The 24,235-nt window shown below is 57.6% G+C and overlaps 10 protein-coding genes across 10 annotated transcripts; 6 read left to right on the forward strand and 4 right to left on the reverse strand.

The window, feature by feature from the left end:
• The first annotated feature begins 10 nt into the window (after positions 1-10).
• On the forward strand, positions 11-2,241 carry B0I36DRAFT_263879 (P-loop containing nucleoside triphosphate hydrolase protein). Its single transcript, XM_046151173.1, has 2 exons — positions 11-222; positions 294-2,241. The coding sequence occupies exons 1-2, from the start codon at positions 165-167 to the stop codon at positions 2,066-2,068; spliced, it is 1,833 nt and encodes a 610-aa protein (XP_046014937.1). The 5' UTR covers positions 11-164; the 3' UTR covers positions 2,069-2,241.
• A 2,102-nt stretch (positions 2,242-4,343) lies between these two features.
• B0I36DRAFT_84744 (uncharacterized protein) lies at positions 4,344-7,437 on the forward strand. Its single transcript, XM_046163450.1, has 2 exons — positions 4,344-4,973; positions 5,043-7,437. The coding sequence occupies exons 1-2, from the start codon at positions 4,506-4,508 to the stop codon at positions 7,182-7,184; spliced, it is 2,610 nt and encodes an 869-aa protein (XP_046014938.1). The 5' UTR covers positions 4,344-4,505; the 3' UTR covers positions 7,185-7,437.
• Positions 7,438-8,385: 948 nt separating this feature from the next.
• B0I36DRAFT_360315 (peroxisomal membrane protein 4) lies at positions 8,386-9,148 on the forward strand (the record flags this gene model as incomplete). The annotated part of the gene is made up of 2 exons (XM_046158284.1): positions 8,386-8,686; positions 8,772-9,148. The coding sequence occupies 2 exons, from the start codon at positions 8,386-8,388 to the stop codon at positions 9,146-9,148; spliced, it is 678 nt and encodes a 225-aa protein (XP_046014939.1).
• Positions 9,149-9,687: 539 nt separating this feature from the next.
• B0I36DRAFT_204878 (cryptococcal mannosyltransferase 1-domain-containing protein) lies at positions 9,688-10,854 on the reverse strand (the record flags this gene model as incomplete). Its single annotated transcript, XM_046148819.1, has 1 exon — positions 9,688-10,854. A coding segment is annotated over one exon (1,167 nt), but the record flags the coding sequence as incomplete, so codon positions are not given.
• Positions 10,855-11,951: 1,097 nt separating this feature from the next.
• Positions 11,952-13,664, reverse strand: B0I36DRAFT_360317 (uncharacterized protein; the record flags this gene model as incomplete). The annotated part of the gene is made up of 1 exon (XM_046158285.1): positions 11,952-13,664. One exon carries the CDS (start codon positions 13,662-13,664, stop codon positions 11,952-11,954), a length of 1,713 nt encoding a protein of 570 aa, XP_046014941.1.
• Positions 13,665-14,711: 1,047 nt separating this feature from the next.
• B0I36DRAFT_84727 (methyltransferase domain-containing protein) lies at positions 14,712-16,236 on the forward strand. The gene is made up of 4 exons (XM_046163449.1): positions 14,712-15,318; positions 15,455-15,465; positions 15,557-15,642; positions 15,737-16,236. The coding sequence occupies exons 1-4, from the start codon at positions 14,965-14,967 to the stop codon at positions 16,153-16,155; spliced, it is 870 nt and encodes a 289-aa protein (XP_046014942.1). The 5' UTR covers positions 14,712-14,964; the 3' UTR covers positions 16,156-16,236.
• A 216-nt stretch (positions 16,237-16,452) lies between these two features.
• Positions 16,453-16,844, reverse strand: B0I36DRAFT_360319 (uncharacterized protein; the record flags this gene model as incomplete). Its single annotated transcript, XM_046158286.1, has 3 exons — positions 16,453-16,475; positions 16,531-16,644; positions 16,730-16,844. 3 exons carry the CDS (start codon positions 16,842-16,844, stop codon positions 16,453-16,455), a joined length of 252 nt encoding a protein of 83 aa, XP_046014943.1.
• Positions 16,845-17,519: 675 nt separating this feature from the next.
• On the forward strand, positions 17,520-19,064 carry B0I36DRAFT_360320 (ubiquitin-2 like Rad60 SUMO-like-domain-containing protein; the record flags this gene model as incomplete). The annotated part of the gene is made up of 1 exon (XM_046158287.1): positions 17,520-19,064. The coding sequence occupies one exon, from the start codon at positions 17,520-17,522 to the stop codon at positions 19,062-19,064; it is 1,545 nt and encodes a 514-aa protein (XP_046014944.1).
• Positions 19,065-19,654: 590 nt separating this feature from the next.
• Positions 19,655-20,992, reverse strand: B0I36DRAFT_429110 (KH domain-containing protein; the record flags this gene model as incomplete). The annotated part of the gene is made up of 3 exons (XM_046162488.1): positions 20,386-20,992; positions 19,947-20,298; positions 19,655-19,890 (listed from the first exon to the last, which is right to left on the reverse strand). Exons 1-3 carry the CDS (start codon positions 20,608-20,610, stop codon positions 19,655-19,657), a joined length of 813 nt encoding a protein of 270 aa, XP_046014945.1. The 5' UTR covers positions 20,611-20,992.
• Positions 20,993-22,181: 1,189 nt separating this feature from the next.
• Positions 22,182-24,121, forward strand: B0I36DRAFT_360322 (mitochondrial distribution and morphology protein family 31/32; the record flags this gene model as incomplete). The annotated part of the gene is made up of 2 exons (XM_046158288.1): positions 22,182-22,602; positions 22,665-24,121. 2 exons carry the CDS (start codon positions 22,182-22,184, stop codon positions 24,119-24,121), a joined length of 1,878 nt encoding a protein of 625 aa, XP_046014946.1.
• Between the last annotated feature and the right edge of the window lie 114 nt (positions 24,122-24,235).

Genomic DNA, 24,235 nt, shown 5'->3' on the forward strand with positions numbered 1-24,235 from the left:
CAGCGCCTCAGACCAGGTCATTTCAACGTCTGCATAAACACATTCGGTTCTTGATTTCTGTCGATTCTCCTTGACCCCATTGCACCACTCCATTATCACCAGCCTTGCATCGATTTTTATTTCGTTCCATCTTTTGCGTAAGGATATCTCGAAGAACGGCCATCATGGCAGCCGCCACAATTGGAAAGAGGACGCGAAGCTCGCTAGCCGCCAAGGACTTTGGTAAGAGCGACCGACTGTTGGAACCGCAAGAGGTCTGATTCACGACAGTAGCGACTAACACCCATCATCAGAGCCCTTGCCGCCTATGAAGCGATCGAAGCGCATCAGCCGCGCTGCGATGATCAATGACGAGAATCTGGACCCGATCAGAGAAGACACGGCCGAGCCTGAAGCCACAAGCGCCGAGACAAGCTGCTCGGAAATCACAGAAGATGCCTCTTGCACCACGACACGGGCAACTACGCCATACACTCCCGTCACCCCCAGCGCCTCTCGTTTTAAGGATGTTCTTGTCAAGGTGCCCGTCACCCCGCGCCACCGGGTCATGTCAGCTGGCCGGATCTCGAAAAGACAGACCCCTCAAACGCCATCGACTCCCTCGGGCATCCAGACAGTATACTCCCAAGCTCGCCTGCTCTTCTCCCGAAGTTCAGACCCCGGCCAGATGATTGGGCGTGACGAGGAGCGGGAGCAGCTGCAAACGTTCCTCAAGCGGTGCGCGGGGCCAAGCCCAAGTGGCTGCATCTACGTCAGCGGGCCTCCAGGAACGGGAAAGAGCGCAATGGTCAACGAGATGACCAGTGCAGCTACTGCTGCGACCCACGCCAAGAAAATTTACATCAACTGCATGAGCATTAAGTCGTCGAAGGACCTGTATGAGACGTTGTTGGAACAGATCGCAGCCGATGGTGACGTGGAGGCCGCCGACTCGGATGCCGCGACAGCACTGCAGAAGCTCATCATGCCGCGCAAGAAGTCGACTGATGTATTCCTTGTCATTCTGGACGAGATTGACCACATCCTCACCCTCGATCTCGAAAGCCTCTACCGACTTTTTGAATGGTCCATGCAAAAGGCCTCTCGTCTCACACTTGTCGGCATCGCCAATGCCTTGGATCTTACGGACCGCTTCCTTCCTCGCCTCAAGTCGAGGAACCTTAAGCCTGAGCTATTGCCATTCTTGCCATACACAGCGCCACAAATCAAGAACATCATCACGAAGCGTCTCGCCAGCCTCGTCCCGCAAGGAAGCCCCTTGCCATTCATTCATCCAGCCGCTGTCGAGCTCTGCTCTCGCAAAGTTTCCAGCCAGACCGGAGATCTGCGCAAGGCCTTCGAGATCTGCCGACGTGCCATTGACTTGATTGAGGCAGAGACCAAACAGAAGCACGAAGCCGAGGCCAGAGAGAAGATGCTGCTCGCCACACCGACACGAAAGGTCCTGGGCGAGAACCCAAATGCTTCATCACCTTCAAAGCGAGAGTCCACACAAAGCATCCCTGCCTTGATGACAGCATCTCTCAAGAGCCTAACGATTGAAACCGCCCCGCGTGTCAGCATCGCGCACCTCAACAAGATCACAGCTGCAGCATTCAGCAATGGCACCAGTCAAAGACTCAAGAACCTCAACCTGCAGCAAAAGGCTGCGCTGTGTTCGCTCGTTGCGCTCGAGAAGCGCAACAGGTCAGCGCTTTCCAGCAGCGTTGCAAACACCCCTTCGAAGGGCCAGAGTGCGGCCCCTAGCATTAAAACTTTGTATGATACTTATTGTCTGCTCTGCAGACAGGACTCTGTACTTCACCCGTTGTCCAGCTCAGAGTTCCGTGAGGTAATGGGTAGCCTAGAGACACTATCATTGGTAGCGGCTGTCGATGGCAAGACAGGATCTCTTGCTCTGCAGCAGACGCCGAGCAAGAGAGGAAGAAAGAGCTTTGCGGCCAGTGTTGGGCTGGCTGATGACAAAAAGGTCGCCAGCTGCGTAGGAGATGCGGATATGGAGCAAGCTGTGGACGGACTTGGGTCGGATATACTGCGGAGCATTCTGAGCGGCGAAGCTTTGGAGTAGATTTGGGGTTACTGATGGTGCATCTTTGTTGCTTGTTGTTAGCATAGCCTGGCGTACGGTGGATATCCATGGGACGGTGTTCAAGAAGTTCTTGTTTGATTAAATTGTTTATCTGGACGCACGACGCCATCAGAGCCACTATATTATGACAAAGCCTCATCACAACCATGAAGTCAACACGACGCTGTCACCCTCCGTGATGGTGTCTGAATGTGCCGAATCCACAGTCTGACGCGCCCTCACAGTCGAGGAGGTAAGGTTTCCTCGTCCCTCGCCCTGGGGCCGTGGTTAACCTTGGTAGGCGGCTCTGAAGGAATAATTCGTCATTGTGCATGCAAGCGAGGGCCGCCCAGACGGCTTAATCAGTAGCAGATGAGCGTCTTGGCGGTCTTGTGATGCAAAGCTTAGCCTGTGGTCCGCGGGCGGATCGAGAAGCTTGGCACACCGTTTTGAGGCTGGGGTCTGGATCCCTCTGTCCATCCGGGTAACAACAAATTGTCTTGGTGTGCCTTCCTCACCTGCGTGTGAGTGATGCCGTTCATCCAGCTCGACGCGCTGGCCAGGGGCGGTACCTACGCTACTCTGATCAACCTGTCAAAAACTAAAGACAATGCACTGTATTGTCTTTGCGGGTTGTCTCTTACCGCCCGGCTATAGATACTGAAGAATCTGAAAAAGCAATCAGGTCTTTGTCCACATCAGGCAAGTCGACCGAGACCCCTGCTGGCCTCGCCCACAAGTAGATAGACAGATAGTGGTTGCAGACGCTCATCTAATCTCATGGTGCAAGAGCTGATCCGAGGTCCCCGTCCTGGTGCTCACCACCACCACAGAAGATGGATGAGCGAATGAGTGATGCTTGCGCCGGACTTTTAAGATTCTCTGCTCTGGTCTGGTCCGAGGCCGCGCCGCTTGGCAGACAACCCCGGTTGCTCCAACATGGCGTTGAGGCGAGGTTAAGCCACCGGCCCAGCTGCAGTCACTCCATCACGGCTGCAGTTGTAAAGGGACTGGCAGTTGGGCACCTGCGTCACGCGGGACGGGCACGTATCAATTCGGGCCTCCAGTCCAAGGGCGGTCTCAGTTCAATGCCCCAGGTACACTAGCGAGCTTGGGGCAGGCTAGCTTCGGGGACTTATACTGAATCGTTCTCCAGCGTGCCCAGCGACGAACCAAACTGCTTTCCGAGTCCCCATCTGACAGTGGAGCACCCGTACGGAGTGTCCCTGCGTGTTAACCTGGAAGGCCGTGGAGGGTCTCGGCCCGGTGGGACACCTTTGGGGATTCGTGGTCGTACCTAGTCCTCGAGGTGTTTCGTCCATCAAGTGCATGGCGTCGTTGAGCCGTGGGAGCGCGGCTTGAAAGGGATGGTTGCGATCATTAATCATCACGGGTGCGCAGTATAAGCCCGTCCGCGTCATGAGGTGGCTGCGGCACGATCAGGGCCAGCCAGCCAGCCAGCCAGCCAGCGAGACACGGAGCAGGCACCTTGCAATTGCGTCGCAGCTTCCTCAGGTGAAGGCCCATCTTAGAACTAAAGGCCCCCCCCCCCTTTCCCCCGCCCATCACGCGCCGCCACTTCCTGTTTCCCGTCAGAGTGCCCATTTCTCTCGTTCGTGGCGTGGACGCTCGACTCGACCCTGCCCCAACATTGAACACCAACACCGACGGACTGCTCACTATTCCAGGCCTCATCGTCAAGACACTTGCGCCGCTCGAGTTTGGACTGTGGCCTGACCTGATTGATCAGAATCGCCAATCACCGATCCGTTCCGGAGTGAACGAGTTGAAGCCAAGAACGACCTTGGCATTGGCATTCCGCGCCCCAGCCCAAGCCCAAGCCCAAGCCCAAGCCCAGACCTCCACAGCTTGGCGCATGCTACACCCGACATTCGGGCTGCGCTCACGCAACTGCCAACTCGCCGACCGGACGCATCCCGTTGTCGTTGTCGTCGCCTCAATCCACCGCAACGCGCGATTTATCGCGACCCTCGCTGGCGCGCACCGGGCAAGCCAAGTGCACTGCGCCCTGCGCGCGCGCGACTCCGAGTCCCTGTTTCAACCCCAGCGACAACAGCCCACAGGGCGGCAGTCCCGCCACTTTCGCTGCTGACCACCTTTAGTGGCCACCACGTACAACGAGCTGCACGTGGCAGAGATACGCATTTCGATCCCTACCCTGTCTGCGCGACCCGTCGTCTTGGTCTTGCCGACACCAGAATCGACTTGCGCAATTGAGATTCCTTGCTCGTCTCTCAAGAACTTCAACTTCCAGGGTGTGGCGTCGATTGCGCGTCAACCTGCTCCAAGCGAGCACTGCTCACCGGCTAGGCGCGTCCCCGCCGCACCGGCCTTGCGCAAGCCAGCATTGCGACTGATCGCAGTCAACACTCGAGTCCTGCTGTCGAGCGAGAGACTGATACACATACCGGAATAGATGGGTTCCGATAGCACGAGAGCCTCCAGCATTTCGGTCGATGATGCGCCATCCCGGCCTTCCTTCTTTGCGCGCCTTGCAGCCCCCCTGAGATCACGAACGCGCAATCTTGCCGACTTCCACATCCGCCTCAAGGAGCCGCACCGCAAGTACGGCGCCGGCGATCACGTTCGCGGCTTTGTCGTACTGTCAGTCATCAAGCCTTTCCGCATAACACACCTGACAGTAGCCCTCCATGGCCACGTGCGCGCGTTCAAGAGCGCAAGCTCGGCGACCCATCTTTCCCCCATAGACCCAGGCACATTTTCGGCGGACGAATCGAGCAATTATAGATACCATGGAAATGGACATGTTTCTCTCTTCAAGGATGAGCAGGTTCTCTGCGGCGAAGGGAGGCTGCAGCCCTCGAGATTCGAGTTCGAGTTCGACCTTGTCTTCCCGGAGAAGGGGCTGCCCAGCAGTATAGATGTACGCGACGCTTTTCGCCATGCCTTTTCCAGTCCACGGTTACAGTCGAGCTTACTGACCTGTCTCCAGTTCGAACGCGGTACCATAGCGTACATACTCACAGCCACGATTACACGACCTACGGCCATCACCCCCACCACGACTTGCGAGACGAAAGTGTCGTATATCGAACAGGTCGATGTTGGTTCATTCCCTGCACCAACAGAAAGGCGAGTAGTCATGCAAACGATGCGGAGAAAACCGAAGCGAAGGCGCACAACAACTTCAGCCACGACACCAGCTGTCAGAATAAGTCCTGCCGTCCCTGAGGAATCCGAGGCCATGTCAGACATGGACTCGACTCGAGCCCATGACAATCCACATCCGCCAGCAAACCCTCCCGCGGACGATCATGTGATATCATCACAAAGTACTGGGAGTCACCACCGCAGCCCGATGAACAGCGATATTCAGAGCGAGTTTAGTGGGGAAAGCGCAGTCAGTAACAATAGCAGTGGCAGAAATGGCGATGCGACCGGCGACTCCAATCCTGGAAGCAAAGCATCAACAGCGGACGGCCGAGAAATTACTGCCACTATCGAAGTGCTCAAAGGCGGATCGATACCCGGTGATGTGGTTCCCGTTAGGATACGCGTCCACCATAATCGGAGACTGAAGAGCATGCATGGTGTCATTGTCACGCTATATCGGCAAGGCAGGGTCGACTATTCGCCGCCAATACATATGTTCGCAGATCTCTCCAAGGAAGACTCAGAACGCTTGGAGAGGGACGAATACTACCCCAAGTCCAAGACTGGGCTCGGAGGGCTGTCACTGTCCTCTGCCGGCTCTTGCAGCGTTTTCCGCAAGGATCTGTACCAAACGGTCAATCCGCTGATCGTTGATCCGAGAACTCTGACCGCAACCATCAACACGTCTGTCCGGGTTCCTGAAGACGCGTTTCCGAGTATCAAGGGCGTACCTGGTGCTTTGATTAGCTTCAGGTACTATGTTGAGGTTGTGGTCGATCTCGGAGGGAGGCTGTCAGGCTCGGGGACCGCTGTTACTCAGCAGTCTTCACGAATAGGAGGAAGTGGTGGCGTCAACTCCAGCGGCGTCGCGTCATCTCTCAACGCCCATGATAACAATAGCTCTGGCTTTGCGGGGAGCATTGTTGACACAGACCACCTCAGGCGTGAGAAGGGAGTGATTTCTGTGGCTACGGAGATCACCGTTGGCACCACAGACAGCTCTCGCCTCAGGAAGAGTAAAAGTGCTGTACGGCCTACCTTGACTCTCCAGCAGCCGTCAACAAACGGCGATAGTCATTATTACGGAGACGAGAACCCTGATTTCTGGCAAGCTGATGAGCAGCCGGCGGCAGACATCTCCCGGACCTATAGTAGAGACCATCGGTCCACTACAGCTTCATACGATCGGCCTCCTGATGAAGCCGCGCAACTGTATGGACCGGCTGCAACTTCGCGAGCTGTGGCGCATCTGTCCGAGGAGCCGCAGACTCCCGTTTACATTCCAAGGCCTGAGGTACTAGAGCAGAGCGGCTTATCTGAGAAGGAGCTGGCTCGAAGAGCAGAGCAGCGACTGCTGCCGAGTCAACCAGGTCCCGCCTTGCCCAGCTCGGAAGCCGGGCCTTCGCAGCCAGTGGCACCATCGTTTGAGGACGCCGAGGCAACCCCAATGGCTACAATATCTGGCACGGCATTGAGCGTTCCACACGCTCCGCTTTCAAGACAGAGCTCACGTCAAGACGTGTTCGATGACGGGCCTTCTGCGCCGTCACTCGCAGATCTGAGTGCCGCACTACCACTAAGCGCCGTCGAAGACAAGCAAGAGCTTGAACGAAGGCGTTTGATGGAAGAGGCCAGTGCGCCCCCGGAGGTCCCAGAAGAGTATGCGGCCACCGTAGCAGGGCCTTCTGCGCCGCCCGCTCTGGCGCCCAGCGCGCCATACTCCCTGGGCCACAACCCTGTCGCGTACTCGCCCGCAGCTGCTGGCCCATCGGCTCCGCCGGCTTCCATTCTGACATCGTATCAAGATGCAATGCCAGCACATAGTCAGGATAGTCGGGGCGAGTCATCGGCCACTCCCGAGACCCATCATGAAGACGACCATGATGACCAGTATGGAGCGCGTGCACCGATGAGCATGTTTGCGGGCCCATCGACGTCTGCGGCAGGCCCATCAGAGCCCTTGCCAAGATATGAAAGATGAGGTGTCGGGCGCAAAATATACTGCTGAGCTTGAGCGTATTGGGAACGAGGGCACGCCTCCAGGATAGCCCATGCCAACCGAAATAGCGGCTCGGGCAGGACGCCAGCCTTTGTCCATTGGACAGAAGCATGTAAATAAGATGAAGAACGATGCATGGTCGGCAGCATAAGGTGCAATCGAGTCAGAATCTACTTCTGCGCCTGCTTTCTATCGATGTGGATGTGCAGTGTGGAAGGCATTGTCTGTGACGGACGCTTGGCAGCAGGTTGCAAGCCGGCTTGCGGGTTAAGACCAGCATTGGCTGGTCTCCTCAAGTCCAACGCTGTCGAGCACAGGACATGGCGGTGTTGGTTTCTGGCCATGTGTGATGGAAGTGGCTGTGCGGACTTGAATGGGTGATGTTGTGCTTGTCATTGTCAATCAAGTGACGCCCGCGGTTGTCCGACTCAGCGTCGAGATTGGCGGATGTGCTCTGTTCAGCATGAAGGCACGAGCTGGTGCAAAGAATGAAACCCTGCCGGGAGCAATTGAAACGGGCGTCAGGAATCGCGGCGATGCTGGCCATAATTACGCCAAGTACCCAGACCTCGAAGTCTTGTCACTCTCGACGGGAAATGATCCATGGATGCTCAGGGCTGTCACATGCCAGGCGCACGAGCGAGTGGCGGGGCGCATCAGAACTCCGGGGCGGCTCCTTTCCCCAGACCAGCCGCCCCGTAGGCGAAGCTCGATCCTGCCAAGCACAAGCAAGCAGCAGCAGCACCAGTAGAAAGCAGGCGGCGCGCCCTCCCCAATCAATCTCCAGCGGCACGTGTCAGTGTCAGGACCATCAGTCGCCCGCTCCGCTTCCAGACGACCTCGACACGCCTGGCGCTGGCCAGTCGTCCTCTTCAAAGACCCTATTGCGCATGCTCTTGCCAGTGCCAGTGTCAGGCCAAGGAGCACCACCAGACCAGCCTGCCCTCGGTCCACCCGCCTCGCTCTGCCGCCCCCATTCCCGCGACTCAGGCCTGTTCCCCACACAAGCTTTGGGTCCTCCCGCTTAGCCGAGGCACCGCGAGAATGTCTGCCGCTGCCGCCCTCCAGAGCCTCAAGGTGCGTCTGTCCTGCATCACCCATTCCCAAAGTGTCCAACACCACAACCACATACTGTCCACGGCGCAGCCTCCTACATTCACCACATTGAACATCGTCGCTGACCATGGCCGCCGCCCTCGCCTCGCTACAGGCCGCCATCGAGCGCATCATTCTCGACCCCAAGTACCATGGCCTCCTCACCATTGTCAAGGGCGCCCGCAACGGCGCCGTCTACGGCGCCAAGGTCCGCTTCCCCCATGCCCTCGTCATGGTCTTCCTCTTCCGCTCCGGCTCCATCCAGCAGAAGATCCAGCTGGTCTACAAGGCCACCCGCCAGCACGCCACAAACCTGGCAAAGTTCGCCACAATCTACAAGACAACTTGTTACCTGCTCAAGACTTTCGGCCCAACGCCAGGAAAGGAGGGTAAGCAGCTCACTTCCCACACAGGCTGGGCACTCTCCCTCGGAACCTCAACACAGCTAACGCGCGCCTCTTGGCGTTGTCACAGGGACATATGACACTTTTATCGCCGGTCTTCTCGGCGGCTACTTTGTCTTCGGCGGCCGATCCCCCAGGACAGGCAAGATCTCCTCGGTCAACCAGCAGATTGTCATCTACGTCTTTGCGCGCGTGGTCCTTGCCCTCGCCCGCCTCGCCGTCAAACCAGGGCACGGCCTCCCTGTCGTCTCGGAGCCCGCGCGGTCGGCCGTGATCAACAAGTACGCCTGGCCCGTCTTTGCCGCGACCAGCTGGGCCTTTGTCATGCACCTCTTCCGCCACCACGCCGAGGAGCTCCAGCCCAGCTTGCGCAGCAGCATGAACTACATCTACCTGCAGAGCAACGAGTGGGATTCGCTGCGCAACCTGCTCTGGCACAATCAGTAGACGCCCCCCCCCCCCCCCCCCCAGCATGTGGTGTGGGTGGTTTCGAGACTCGAAATAGATCGCTCCCCACGGACGGCCACCACCGAGACTTGGAGCGCCTCTCTGTCTTTTGGGGCTCATCACGGCCAGGGAGGGTCGGTCGGTCGGTCGTCTGCGCATTTTTCTTTTTATTCTTTTTTCCCCCGTCCAGCAGAGCAAAGGGACGGCAGATCTGGCGTTTGGGCGTAGAGGGTTTCTTAAGTATGGTTTGCTCAGCGACACTGATCATTCTTCATTTTGTACTTTGCGGGAGAGGAGTACTGCGCGTCTGCTGTCGGGGCATTTGCATAGAGCAGTGAGCTACTTGAGTCTGATGACGGCTATGGCCATGATCAGATAAGAGTCATATTTGGATATACATCTATCTATATATACCCGAGGATACAACACCTGGATATAGACATGAATCTACACATTCCGCCCAAAACAAAAAAGAGAACCAACAAGGTCAAATTGAACAGAAGCGCTTTTCTTTTCTTCTTTCAACTCGGGACGTGATATCATATATGCTTCCAGCCATTTTGGTACATGATCTGCATCTCGTTGATGAGGCAAAAGTCTCCCGGCTCATATCTCTTTGGCTCGCCGGCCGGCGTGGTCTTTTGCCACTGCCGGATCCTCTTGTGCACGGTGCTGCTCTCGAGCCCTTCCTGCAGCCTCATGCGGAAGTGCAGCAGGCGGTTGAGCCAGGTGCCCGTGATGGACTCGTACGCGGTCGGGAAGACGTCGGTGCGGACCTGCCTGTACGCGTCGGCGCTGTAGCCCACGCGCACGTTGGGGTTGAGCCAGACGCCCTTGACCGCGGAGAGGTGGTTGTCCGCGTGGACCAGGCAGCACTCGGAGCCCTCGAGGTGCAGATCGGCCAGGGAGTCCGGGATGCCGCGGAACCGCAGGGGTTGCTGGGCACTGCTGCTACTTATGCTGCTGCTGCTGCTGGTTCCCGAGTAGAACGGCGTGGCGTCGAACGCGACGATGCCGTTCCAGCACGACTTTACCTTGATCGGCTCGCTACGCCACAGGGCCCGCCTGGCGCGGCCGGACTGGAACCACGGCCAGTACTGCGTAGTAGTCTTGTACCCTTTGTCGTCGCGCAAGGCGAACGTGTCGTAGTAGAAAGGGGGCGACTTGAAGTCCATCGAGCACGCGGCCGCGTACTCGCCGCCATTTGTGCGCAGGAGGGTGACGAGGTCCTGCGTGTCAAACACGACGTCGTTGAGCCACAGGACCTGGTCGAACACCTGCTTCTTCTTCGTCTTCTTCGCCGCACCATCCTTGTCGAGCTCCTCGAGGGCGAGGGCGGCCAGGGGCTCGAGCGCCTGGTTGCGCACGCGCGAGAGGTACGGTATGCGGCGCAGGTCGTACCGCTTCTCGGCGTCCCACCAGATCCAGCCCTCCTTGTGCGGCGCCTCGGCGCTGGGGCGCGCGTCAATCTCCTCGATCTGCTGCCACACCGTCATGCCCAGCTTGACCTTGTTCGGCACGCCGCGCTCGTCGAGCTCCTGCTTGAGCTCGCGGAGCGCCGCCTTGGTCTTGTCCTGCGACCCGCCCTCGACCACGGACACAAAGACGTTGTCGGCCCCGAGGTAGTCGATGATGGACAGGAGGGCCTGGTTCCATCCTCCCCGAAGGACGGCCTCGTTGTTGCGGTGCACCGAGGCGATGAAGACTGTGGTGTTCCTGCGCGGGGCCGGCGTGGCTTCCCATTGTCTGTCGTGGTCGAGGGGTGCTCTGTATGTCGGCGGTCGCCAGTGGACGAGCAGGATCGTGTCGATGAGGAGGAGGAGCCCGAGGAGGTAGACTGCGGGGCGCAGGTAGGTCCGCCTTACGCGGCGGTAGGAGAGCACCATTGAAGCGGAAATGATTAGTTAGTCGTCGCTGGAGAAATGTAGTTGTCTATGAAGCGAAATGGAAGGGAGTCGGCTCGATCCGTGGTGGAGGTAGGATCATTCTTGCGGCGACGAAGACCGGACCTTGAGGAGGGCTGCTTGCGCTCCAGGCGCGGCTTCTGTGGTGCTAATGTGGTTTCTGTCGCCAATGCTTGAAGGGTAAATTTGGTATCGCAACGAATGCTCGTAGAGAGCCGCAAGAGATGGCGGCGACGGGTGTGCAGGCCGGACAAAGGGATGGATAATGTTGTAGGATCGCGACACGCAGGCTCATCCCTGTGGTGCCGTGGGCCGTTGTCTGGAGTTTGGGTTAATTAGTGCATGTGCTTCTCCAAATTTAGGTGACAGCCCCAGCGGCCAGACCCCTGAAAGGACATTGAGGGGTCTTGGGGCTTGACTATCTCGGAAGCTCTTGTGGCCATGTCGTTCCAAAGCCCGCACCTCGGAGCCAATATCAGTAATACATCGACAGTGCGTCAAACGGGGACCGTGTTAGACATATGCAAGTGCGTGAAGCTAATTCCTTCAGGGCAATTCGCACACTGCTGAGCACTGCATACACTAAGTGCGTAAGCACCTGAGCATGGAAGGAACCTGGAAGGGTTTGGGCAGGACGTCTCCACTCCACTTCGGCCGGGTGACGTAACAAGGCTGAGCTGAGTGACTGCCTCGTCTACTCCAAACTGCACGGCATATCTTCTCACCAGCAGCAATTAGGTGCGGCGCCTCGGATGGAAGCACGAAATTCAATTGCTGGGAATTAAACATGTTTATCTCTCCTGTCGGATAAAGTAAATGGTGAGTCCTACCCACAAAGCTCACAAGCCCGCTGCCAAAAATTCACTAACGACCCAGCCCACGGCCACCCCCAAACCCCATCATCGGCGAGCCCTCGCCTGTTCGGCGCGCTCGATGTGTTTCTCCACAGTCTTGACCACGCCCTTTGCCAGGAACAACGAAAGCCAGTAGTTGCCCTGATGGTCCTTGCCGACCAGGGTCGTCGTGTCGCGGTTCGTGCGAGCGTTGTGGAACTGCCCAGACAGCATGCCGACCATCTTGCCCGATGGTGTCGGCGGAGGCGCAAGGCCAGCCTCGACATCAATCTCCTTGGCCGCCGCCATGTTGACAACACTACGGGTGGCCGGTACGACTGCCGGGCTGAAGTCGGTCTCGAGGATGAACTTGGCCTTGACCCAGTTGCTCACGCAAGTAATCGACGTCTTGGGCCCGCCCATGATGCATGAGGCGCCCTCTCCGAGCGGCTTTGGCAGGACTCGCCGGTAGAAGGCACGCAGCTGGCCAGGGGTCGCCTGCTGGGCGATGGACCCGCGTATCTCTGCCGCCCAGCTGCCCAGCACCGACGGGGAGGATTGTGGCGTCGACCTGGCAGCACCGGCCGAAGGAAGCGCGCCTGCGTCCAGGAGCGTGATCGCCGGTATACACATGTTCTGCAGATAGACGGCCTGTGGATCAAAGACGCCGGGGACGCGGCTGCGCAAGTCGACAAGGTTGAGCTGCATGATGGGGCCGCGCCAGCCGTGCGACTGGGCGACCAGGCGCGTGAGCCAGGCGCAGAGGATATCGCCATCGCTGACAAAGGGCCGGCTGCCATCCTTGGAGTCCACAGGAGGCAGTCCCCGCTCGGCCTCTTCGCGCAGCTCGGCCAGGAACGCCGGAGGCAGCACGAGGGTGCGGCTCGTGGCTCCAGGTTGCAAGAGGAGATAGACCATGAATCGGAGGAACACGATAGTCCTGGACCAGCCCGAGATGGACTTGTCTGCCAACGCATAGGGCTCTCGGGGGATCCTGGAGGCCGCGTCGTGCACGTCGTTTGCGTCCTCCGGGGTGATGGTCCCTGATGACTTCTCTTTGTCGAGCGCCACGGACGATGCCACGCTGGCAGCGGCCGTGTCAGCCTCGTAGAGCGGCTTCAACACATCTTCATGGGCGCGGCTCACGGGCTTCACCTCATCCAGCCGGCCTGCAAGAGAGAGTGTCCACGCCGTCATGAATGCCTTGAACGCGAGCCCGTCCATGACAACATGCATCCACGAGACCCCCACGAGTGTTGCGTCGGCGAACGTTGTGACTCTCAGGCTTACAGGCTTCCTGCCATGGCGAATATAGCACTGCACCGTCTGGATCTTTGGCGCCCAAGGCTCCTTCCAGAAGGAGGCGAATTCTTGGATGCCGGCCTGCGCCTTGAGGTCTTGGTTGGCAGCCGGGATCTTGCGGCCAAGCGGGTGGTCGTCGATGCAGACGTCGAAGTGCGCATTGGAGTATTCCACCGCAGGCCACTCAGCGGTTCCGATTCGCTTGGGATCGCGCGGGACCTCGACCCGGCAAAGCTTCTTGTCGGTAGGGTCGGCGACGAAGCGGCCTGCCAGCTTGCGCCAGTCTCCTGTCTGTAGCAACCGCGTCAAAGCGTCTCTGAGCTTGTCCCCTTCGAGGACGTCGTTGAAGCGCATCAGCACGACAGGGATGAAGCCTGCGTTGGCGCGCACGTCGAGTACGCCGAGCGGATAGTACTCCATCGTCGGGTCGTCCCCTTTGCTCTTCTTACGAGCATTGTTGTTGCTGAAACAGCCCATGGCTAGGTGTAATGATGGCTATGAATCGTGCCTACTTTGAGAGCGAACAAGGCCAGTTGATCGAGTGACTGGGGGACTCGAACAGAATATGAAAGCCATCTGGCGAAGCTATCAACCCAACCTGCGAGACATGACTTCTCGCCAAGAAACCCTCACTGAGCTACAAAAGGCCCGAGTATGCCAGCTGTGAAGGGCATGTGATCTTGGTTTCTTGGCGAGGGGTTTCCTGTATTTACCGCGCCTGTTGATCCAACGTTTGTCTCACGGGCCGGCAAGCAAGCAGGCAGGCAGGCCTTGGCGGGCAAACTACCTGTCAAGGGAGCTAAAGATGGCTTTGAGACACATGTGCCAGATGGACTACTTAGTCTGCCCGACTTAGCCGTGGCCGTGCGTCTCTAAGTGGTTCATGCCCACCGTTTCTGACATGCTTGGCAAGGCGAGCAGGGAAACACGGTTTAGTACCTAGAGCAAGGCTCTTGACGGATTTGACAGTGGCGAATAGGCCAGCCACTCAAGGGACGGCCCGGGATGGTGTCTTGCAAGTGAGACCACAAGTCTTGCTTGTTGTGTCAAAATCCAGGCAATGCCTCCCGGCAGATGCCGCTTCTCACCGTCGCCAAAACACAGGCTAGAGCTTTGTCCCCCCATGTCTATCGGAAGCGGGCTGTCTCACAAAGGCTCGCAAGGGCATAAAGGAGACCACCTTCTTGATCTTGGCTCCCAGTGATTGATAATCTCCCCAAGACACTTCAGACTTTGGTGCTAGTACGCCAAGGTTGCTGTTGTCCATCATTTTGATGGGACAGACGTAGCATTTCAGCGAGGAGGGGGCCAAAGTACCTGAATTCTGGTTGGGGCTTGCTGTAAAGATAAGGGACCCATTGACTCCATAGATCTCTCAATAGTTTTAACGTGGATGTAGATATGGTTATTTTGGGTCAGGATGAACATCAACAGGTGTCTTAATGTGTTCCCGGTGCGGCGATTAGCCGAGCAGGTAAAGATATAAGTTACGGCTAACTGCCTAGTTCAGCTACTTGGGCAGGTAGTCGAGGGTAGTCTGTCTACGGGGAAAGATGTTTGACACAGCTTGGAGTGGAGACTCTGGTGCGGGATCTCTGGCGTGCTATCCCCAGATTTCGTTGCGTGCCACCCATGCGAGAGATACCTGATAGTATTCCCTCCCCAGGATTGCCACCCGCATTCAGAAGAAGTACATGCATCGACCTGAGTCACAGCGCACACCTACACACACCCCCTACACACACACACAAACATCCAGGGAAGCATACGTTTAGCCATGGCCTCCCACGCGACACTCCCGCACGCGGCATCCGAGGGCTTCAAGGACGCCGCGGCGTACGACGCGCACCGCCCGTCGTACCCGCGCGAGGCCGTGGACCAGCTGCTCGGCAGGCTCAAGATTGCGGGGCAGGCGGACGCGCGGGTCGTCGAGATCGCCGCGGGGACGGGCAAGTTCACGGAGCTGCTCGCCGCCCGGCCCAAGCGGTACCTGGTCAAGGCGGTCGAGCCGCACGACGGCATGCGCGGCATCCTCGCCGCCAAGGACCTGCCGGCCGTCGAGGTCCTCGAGGGCAGGGCAGACAAGATGCCTGTCGAGGGGGAATGGGGGGATGCTTGCATTGCTGCACAGGTGAGCCTTGTCGATAATGAAGAAGAGGATGATGAGAAATGAGCCACATTTTTTCATACTTGAATGCCGCTTGAGGGTCAGAGTTTGAGACAGAATAAAAGCTGATAAACATGATGGGGTTTCTTCCTCATGCCAGGCTTTCCACTGGTGAGTTTAAAATCATCGTGTTGTGTGCGCACTTGTATTGTTCCTGGTTCAGTCCATTTTCGGAAAAGTATTCACATGTTGATCAACACAGGTTCGCAACGCCCGAGGCCTTGACCGAGATACATAGAGTCCTCCGAGCTGGAGCTGTGTTTGGCGTGATCTGGAACATTGATTCATGCAAGTCTTTTTTTCCTCCTGCACCCATCCACACACACACACACACACAGTTGGCAAAGCATACCTGGCTGACGCTTGGCGCACGCATTTTCAGACAACAAGCCTCCTGCATGGGAAACTCCGACCAAATGGGAGCAGGAGCTCAACGAGTGGATCTTGACATTCCAAGATGGCAACCGCCGGTTCAGGGACCAAGAGTGGAAGAAGGTCTTTGAGCAGCAGCTCCCCAGCAACCCCCTGCAAGTCATCAAGAACACCCTGTCGGACCATCTGCCGCGGTTCAGTCTCCCGCTCGGCGAGGCCAAGGTCCCCTTTGAGGTATGGCTGACAGAAGACGCCCTGTGGTCGCGCCTGCGAACCCTCAGCCAAGTTGCCGTTCTGAGCCAGGAAGACCTGGAAAAGGCCGAGGCGAGGGTCAGGGAGATTCTCAAGGGTGATGATGTTGAGCGCAACTCGAAGGGTGAGCTCAAGCTTCACGGTGATACATATTTTGCGTGGACAGATAGAATATAGACGGCCGCGGTCCATTGCTGTATATAGTCGCATTGATGTCCTTTAGCTGATCCCTTCCATTTGGCTCGGACTCATCTGCTGGGACACGTCCTCCCCGAGAGATCATCCACAGCCTTGCAAGTGTCTGATCTGCCTCGGGCCTTACACTTTTTGGCCAATCGCATGCCTCCAGATCCTCGTGAAGTGCTCGCCACTAATGGTGCAACTGCGCATCTGGAGCCACGACATGTCATGGCCAGCGCAGGATCCAAACTTGGGCACGCTGCGCATCAGCAGTCTGTATTGACATGTGATCCTTCAGTCGGCCGAGATGTACATAACTGGAGCATGCGTCAGTGAATATGTTTCGCAAGGCTGGCCAAAGTGAGTACGCACCATTGTTGCCTCTGACAAAGGCATCACCATATGTCCTGCCCTTCTTGCCGTTGATGTGCTCCTCCGTCTTTTCCAGCGCGATGTTCATGTAGCCATCAACCGACTGAAGCTCGCCTAGTGTTTCTGAGTGTCAGCTTTGCGCCCAGGGCCTCTGGTTGGATGCCGGCAGCGACGGTGTGCCAGGGGCGACTCGACTCACCCTTGTAGACGACGCCCGAGTTGAGCTTGACGGTGACGTTGTTGCCGATGATCTCGGACAGGAAGCCCGAGGGGTCTCTGCCCTCGTTCTGGGCGGGCGCTGTTCCGTTCTCCATGCTGTGAATGCGTTGTGGGGAACGTGGGGTGTGGCCTGGTGTGGGAGTGCAAGATGAAGCTGTCACGAAGTTCTGGATATGCGCGAGTGGAGAGCAATGATGTGAACGGGCTGCAGGCACGCACGCCGCTGCAGGCACGCACGCCGCAGCAGGCGGTCGTGCTGAAAGTCTCCAGCTCCAGGGCTCGGCACCCACTGTCCTAGGGGCACTGTGCTGGGATGTACCTGAGCGCAGCAGGCACGACCGCCCCCACCAGCGCCTGTTAAGCCGCACCCTGGCAACAGCGACAAAAATAGTGGGCAGCTTAACGCGGGGCAGGTTTCCTGCGCGACCGCGCCGAGGTCTTGCGCTCACACATGGGTACATCACGGATATCTCCAAACATCCCTGGTCTGCGGCTTCTTTTTTGTTGCGGCCATTTGGTGTGTCCGCGCAAGAACCAAAACAAACACAAAGCTACCAGGCGAATCTGCACCGCCCAGCCCAGCTGCCAAAGATGTCGGCAGCTGCTTCTCATCACCCACGGCTGCCTCTGCAACTCAGACCTCAACCCTGCTCGAACTGCTAGCCACAACACGGTCGCAACAAGATCAAGATCAAGAGACGCGACAGCTCACGGCGCGCGCACGACACCAGCAGCCAAGTGCTCAATAATCAGAGCAAGCACCTCTCACCATGGCCGACACCAACGCAGCCGCGGCGCCGCAGCCGCGCAAGCTCCCATTCAAGCGAACCGTCAAGCGCAAACCAGTAGAAGAGGTGCCCAGTGCACAGCCGGAACCCAAGGAAGACGACGGCCTCGAGCTCTTCAAGCGGTCGCGCGAGTTCTTCCCCAGCGTGATTGAAGATCAGAAAAAGGAGGCCGCCGAGAAGGCTGCCAGGGCCGAGCGGGAGCGCCAGGAGGCAGCGGGCGCGGACGAGCGGCGCAAGCGAGAGGACGTCGGTGGAAGACGGGCGCCACGGACAACGCAGCACGCCGAGAACGACGAGAACTCCGGCTCCTCGCCAAAGAGGAGGCGGACCGGCTTCTGGGACAGTCACGACGACACACCCTCCCCACCCGACGATATGCGAACTTCGCGTGCTTCGCACCGATCCCCCACAAGCAATTCGCCATTGGCAACCTCGCCTGCCAGGAACGCCTCAAACGGGCGCGCTGGCCGTACGGCAGTAAAGCAGCAAGCAACCGTCATAAGCCTTGACGACAGCGACGACGAAGACGACCGTGATGAAGACTATCAACCTCCGCGGTCCAAAACGAAGCGTGAGCCGGCGGAGGCAACGCCCAGAGCGGTCCGAGCCGAATCATCAGAAGTTGAACTCATCATGGAGGGCAGCGCATCACCACCAAGGGAAAAGGACTCTGATGAGTTCGAGATCTACGTGCAGCGCGCCATGGAGCGTGCTCAGAAGGAGAAAGAAGCACAGCTGGCGGGCAGCACCAGCACCCCAGACTCGAGCGCCAAGCGGGCCAGGATGCCGGTCGTGGAGGTCCTCATTGCGTCACGAGACGATACGCTCATACCGACGAGCTTCAAAGTGCGAACCGACCAGAGGCTCGGGCTCATGTTCGAGGCGTGGATAGCACGGCAGATTGGGAAGCGGCCCGGCCATCCCGACCCCGTGCTCGCAAACATGGTCTTTACCTGGAAACGCAACAGGCTGTGGACCAACACGACGCTCTCGACGTTGGGCATAAACCCCGATCCTCACGGCCACCTGTACAACAAGTGGGACTCGGCGGCTGAGGGCTTCGATCGCGACAATGGCCAGGACAAGGTCTTTTTCGAGGCCTGGACACGAGAACAGTTCGAGGAATACGAGCAGGCGAAAGAGTATCAACGGCTGCGCGCGCTCGGCGAGATCGACGACGACGACTTTGCGTCGTCGTTCCCCAGCACCGCCGCGGGCGGTGGAGCCAGCCAGTCGCAGAACCCAGGCTTGCGCGCAGAGTCGCTAGCCCGCCACGAGGAAGCAGAAGCGGCGGAGGAGAAGAAGATCCGCATCACCCTCAAGCCGAAGCAGCTGGCCCCCAAGACGCTGACGGTCAAGCCGTCGACCAATGTCGCGATGCTCATCAAGGTGTTTTGCAGAATGTCGGAGCTGCCGACAGACACGAGGATCGAGATCCACTGGGACGGCGAGGTGTTGGACCCGGAGACCACGGTCGAGGAGGCGGAGATTGAGGACATGGACTCGGTGGAGGTTCATTTGAAGTAAAAATCCGACGAAAACGTCGATGTTCTTTTAGCGAGATAAAGACGGTGCATTGTGTGGATATTATTTGTTCTTTTTTATTTTAGGTAGATACCCCTCAACTTCCATTCTTGATACTCTTCAAGTGTCCGTTTCCAGGAAGTGGTGCAGTCGCAATGCTACACTTCTATTGAAAGTATAACAATCTTTGGTCACCACGTCATTGCTAACAACCTGGGGAAATAATGAAGCGAACCTCCTGCTCAATTGTAACTCTTGGATGATGAGAAAGATATCTACCACAAACACATCGAACGTGAACCATACTTTTGTCCCCCAGACCCTCTTTTGTTAAAAACTCCTTGAACGCCGCTGCCCATGTATGGTCGTGATATCTTGAAAAAGAATGGTGAAAAGAAAAGTGTTCCGGAATGCTATGCCTGCCCTCCCGCTCCCTTTTTCTCATGTCGCTTGGATGCTGACGAGATCGTCATCTATATGATGCCCGTGCCCTGGACAAGCAGAATGCCGGGTTTTGCTTCTCGGATGCTCCACCTGCCTTCGTTCCGCTGGTCTGGTCGTTCGATTTGAAAGATTTTGTTTTTTTCTTCCTTCTAGAATCTCTCCTTCATCCTCGACGACACCGTCCGCAGGTTGTTGTACACCTTTCCGGGCGGCTTGCCGAGAATCAGGCTGACAACAGACTCGCGGGCAATGTGGATGTTCTTGAAGCCTCCCAGGATGTGGATCTTGGAGTCGGCGAGGATGATGCGCGTTTTGCTGGCGTTCTCGATGGCAAATTTCGTCTTGCCGTCCTTGCCTGTTGGCGAGGGCAAGCGGTCCATGTTAGCTACTTTCAAAGTCAAATGGAAACAGAGAGATCTGTCCGGCACTTGGTTTACATACCGGCAATACGGCCAATAGCTCTGGCCAAGTGATCGCCCGTCAGCGTCTTTACGTCCTTGACCTCGAACGTCTCAATGTACAGATCGTCGAGTCTCAGGAGCGCAATGGCGTCCTCGACATCGAAGCCGAGCGCAAAGGCACGCACAAAGTCCTCGCCCTTCTGCAGAGCGCCCGTGTCGGTGGTGTGCTTGCTCGTGCGCAGCTCGACGCGCTTGTGCTTGAGGTTCATGCGGACCTGGAGCTTCAGGTGCTCGACGAGGGGCGTGTAGACCTTGGGCCATGCTGACTTGAGTGGTGTCATGCGGTGCGGCGGAATGGGGACCTTGCGGCCTTGGATGTGTGTGACAGGGTCCTGCAAAGGCAGAGTTGCAAAAGCTCGTCAGCAGGCAAGACTCGGATCATCGGACAATAGGATGGGCCAGTGGTTTGCAACACATACGATGTTTTGCACTGGCGCAAAGCGGGGCTTTCCCTCCTCGTCAATCTCCATGCCCTGCTCGGCGCCGGCGCTGGCGGGTTGTATGATATCTGCGCTCTCTGGCATGTCGTTTATGCCCTCAAGGGTGAAGTCATCGCCGAGGTCTTGGTCGACATCGTTGTGGGCGAGGTCGGATGGAGGGGCAGCCTCGAGAGGCTGTTGGAGCAAAGCGGTCGGGGCGGGCATCGCGTCGGCTGGGTATTTTGTATCTGGCGGTTGTGAGGGTATCGTATGGTATGGTCTACTAGTGAGTGCCCAGTGGACTTGAGCTACTTGTTCTCGGCAAGATCCAGACTGTTGGACGAGGTCGTTCGTGAAGCAGTACCAGCGGCGGTGGATTGTCGATGGGGGACCAGTATGGAGGGCCGCTCAAAAAATTGACTGGAGCCCAAGGCCGTTTAGGCGTGCATTCTGCGCTGCGCCGGGGGTGGGGCGCGAGGGTCCAGGTGCCGATAAGATAAGAGGCTGGAAAAAAGTTTGGAGCTTGATGTTTCCTGACAGCCAAACGTGCCATGCAAATTCGCCGGGAGCCAAGAGCAGGGGGAGGCGGGGAGACCCATGCCTGGGCTTCACTGGTGCTGATCACGCTCAGACACTCAAGCTGCAACATCTCGAAGCACCACCATGCCAGACAGAGTACCCCGCATTAAAACCCTAGATACCGTGCCCGTGAAAAGTGAGCACAGGCAGGCGTCACGCATGACTGTCGGTGATGCCCAGAATACCATGCACGCAGGGCCAGCAGGGGAGCTCTGTTGGGCGTGCCCAGGTCGGTTCTGCAGTGCAGGTAGGTGGTGGTGGGGGACGGTGCAGTGCGCGTCACTCTCACGCAAAACGCAGATTTTCGCTGGTTGCAGGCAGGGCATGCACGCTAGCTAGCGTAGCTGGGCAGGCGTTGCGATCGGCCGCCGCCTGGTTGGGCTGCGCCTTGGCTCTGCACTGCACCGCACCTGCCCTCGCTGCTGCTGCATCATCATCTCTGTACCCAGCCGGCTTCCCCAACTCTACGGCCAGTCAGTCCTCTCTGCTCGTCCACAACCCTCCCCTCAGCACTGGATCAGTCCGTGCCGGTCCAGCCTCAACGACGACCGTCTTGATCTCTGCCGCTTCCTGCCTCCACCACCGCCCAGCCAGACTCTCTCTTGTGCACAGGCTCCGCCACAGCTTACACCGCGCGCTCCGTCAGAGTGCATCTCGTCATCGGCCACGCCGGCGTTATCAGCCCTCTTAGCTCCGCCCTCGCCGTCGCTTCCTTCGAGCACCAGCGATACATTTACACTTCCTGCCCCGCCAGCCCGACGTGCAACAGGGCATCATGATCAGAAGAAATGTCCTTTGCCGCCGGTAGGTCGACCCTCTTGGGTCACGGCCGCCATGTCCGGCAGTCCATCTTCCAAGCAGTCGACGTTGTTGTCCCTGGTCTCTCCCGACGAAATCATGCTTCGGCCGTGCCTCTGGGCGTACAGACGGCCGGAGTGTCGTCTTCATCGCCTGCATCGTCGCTGCCCTGCCGAGGTCGGGTAACATCAGCAGCATGCCGACCATCATCTCAGACATCCGGTCTCTTGGCACCCGGATTGCTTCGCGACTTCACGTCTGCGAGCAGTGCATTCTCTTTTGGTAGCACTTTAGGTCTTCCGCGAGCAGTCTTGGCGGTAGCGACATGTCCGACACTATCTGCCGCAGCACTTCGGAGCCCACGACCCTCCCGACTGATTCAAGCCACCAGCAAGGCTTGGAGCACCAGGAGCTTCCACATGGCTCGGGGCCCATCTCCTCGTGTCCCACGACGAGCCAAGTCCACGAAATCGGCCTCGGACGACAAGAACCCAGTAGCTGGGCAACAGAAGACCAGCGCCAAACACCCGCCACCCAAGCCGGAGCAGAACCCGTCGCCGGAGCAGCACTCCATGTACGAATACTTCCAGATACCGAATCTGACCAAGAATCTCCACCGTCCCACCAAGGAGGAGTTCTTGGCGGCGGCGACGGGGTTCTGGCAGAGACTAAAGGTTCGCTTCAAGTGGTTTTCCATTCGCAGCATGCGCCCTTGGAACATCGACGAGTGGGGTGCCTTTATATCATGGTTCCTCTTTGGTCACATCGTTTGGATTCTGGTTGGCACAACGACTTTTGTGTCGCTTGTCATCCTCTCGATCAATACTGTGGTTGCACAAGGTGAGAGCTATTTCAACTGAGGCCAGACACGTGAAAGAATAGCTTGCTGACAATGTCTCTAGAAACACTCGCCAAGTGGGTTGGAGATTACCTGACCGAGTCCGCTGGTCTGACCGTCATCTTTGAGTCCGCCATCGTTCCCAGGTGGAAAGACGGAGTCATCTCGTTTCGTAACGTGTTTGTCTCGCGACGGCCCGGCCAGACAACCTCTTCTGTCAGCAAGGGCTCGTCTTCCGATGCTGCAGCTGTCGCAGCAGCGGGCAGAGATTCCGAAAAAGGTGAGCAGCCCGTGGAGGTGGACGACGGCAACTACACCCAGTTCGACATCACTCTGGACACGGTCAATGTCACTTTGTCTTTCGCAAAGTGGTGGAACGGGAAAGGCCCTCTCAAAGACGTGGAGATCAAGGGAGTCCGTGGCGTCGTGGATCGCACATCTGTGCAGTGGTCGAGCGAGCCCGTCGATCCATATTCGTATCGGCACGAGCATCATCCCGGTGATTTTGAGATCGACATCTTCAAGATGGAAGATCTTCTTGTAACCATTCACCAACCAAAGGGCTTCCGCCCTTTCTCTGTCAGCATCTACTCATGCGAGCTGCCACAGCTTCGCAAGCAGTTTTTGTTTTACGACTTTTTGTCGGCGAACCACATGTCTGGTTCCTATGACGGCTCGCTATTCACGATACATCCTCGGCAGGTACACGGAGTCCTGGCGGGACAACAACGCCAAGGCTCGGATCCACTCGAAGAGCCAGGCGCATGGAAAAAGTTCAGTCGCCTGCGAATCGATGGCCTCAAGATCGACCACCTAAATCGCGGTGTGGAAGGACCTTTCGGCTGGATCTACGAAGGCAACGTGGATATCGTCGCTGATATCCGTTTTCCAGCGGAAGACGACGACAGCCTGGGCAAAGTCGTCGCCGAATTTTATGATCGCCTAGAGGAAGCCGTGACATCGAATCGTTACATTCATATCCTAGAAGGTGCCGCTCGCCGCGATTATCACACCCAGATCCTCCGAGATCCTCCTGAAGAGGCTGTGGAGAATCTTGTCCCAGATGAGGCCGACACCATAAACACAGTTCCAGCTGCTCCAAGCCACCAGGACGAATCGAAGTCCTCGAAGGACAAACATGAGGCAGATCCGCCGCGTTACCTGGTCATGGACATGAGGTTCAACCTAAACGACGTGAAGGCCTCGGTGCCGGTCTTCTCATCAAATTTGTCCTACATCAACCAGGCCCTTGTTCGCCCAATCGTGGCCTACATCAACGCGAAAAAGACGTATATCCCGATCGGGTGTCGCATCGTCAAGCGCGCCTCGGATTTCGATGGGTCATGGTCCATCTATGACTGCGGACTTATGGACGATGCTTCGGCAGAGGTCTACACTGCGTTCGCGCGCGATGTCGAGGACCAGCAAAGTCGCATACGACGATTCAAGAAGGTTGGGTTCTGGACACTCAGCCTGGCAGTTCACGCGTTGTTCATGGGCATGGCAGGCAATGTTGTTTAGCCCATGCGCACAGCTCAGCCAGTCGAGATCCCGAACGCTACCCCACGGCATTGATTGCCAATGTATAACAAAAAACAACAAAGGACGGCGTTTAAGTTGGCAGCGTTGATTTTC

This window comes from Microdochium trichocladiopsis (genome assembly GCF_020744255.1).
Source record: "Microdochium trichocladiopsis strain MPI-CAGE-CH-0230 chromosome Unknown B0I36scaffold_3, whole genome shotgun sequence".
Lineage (NCBI taxonomy): Eukaryota > Fungi > Ascomycota > Sordariomycetes > Xylariales > Microdochiaceae > Microdochium > Microdochium trichocladiopsis.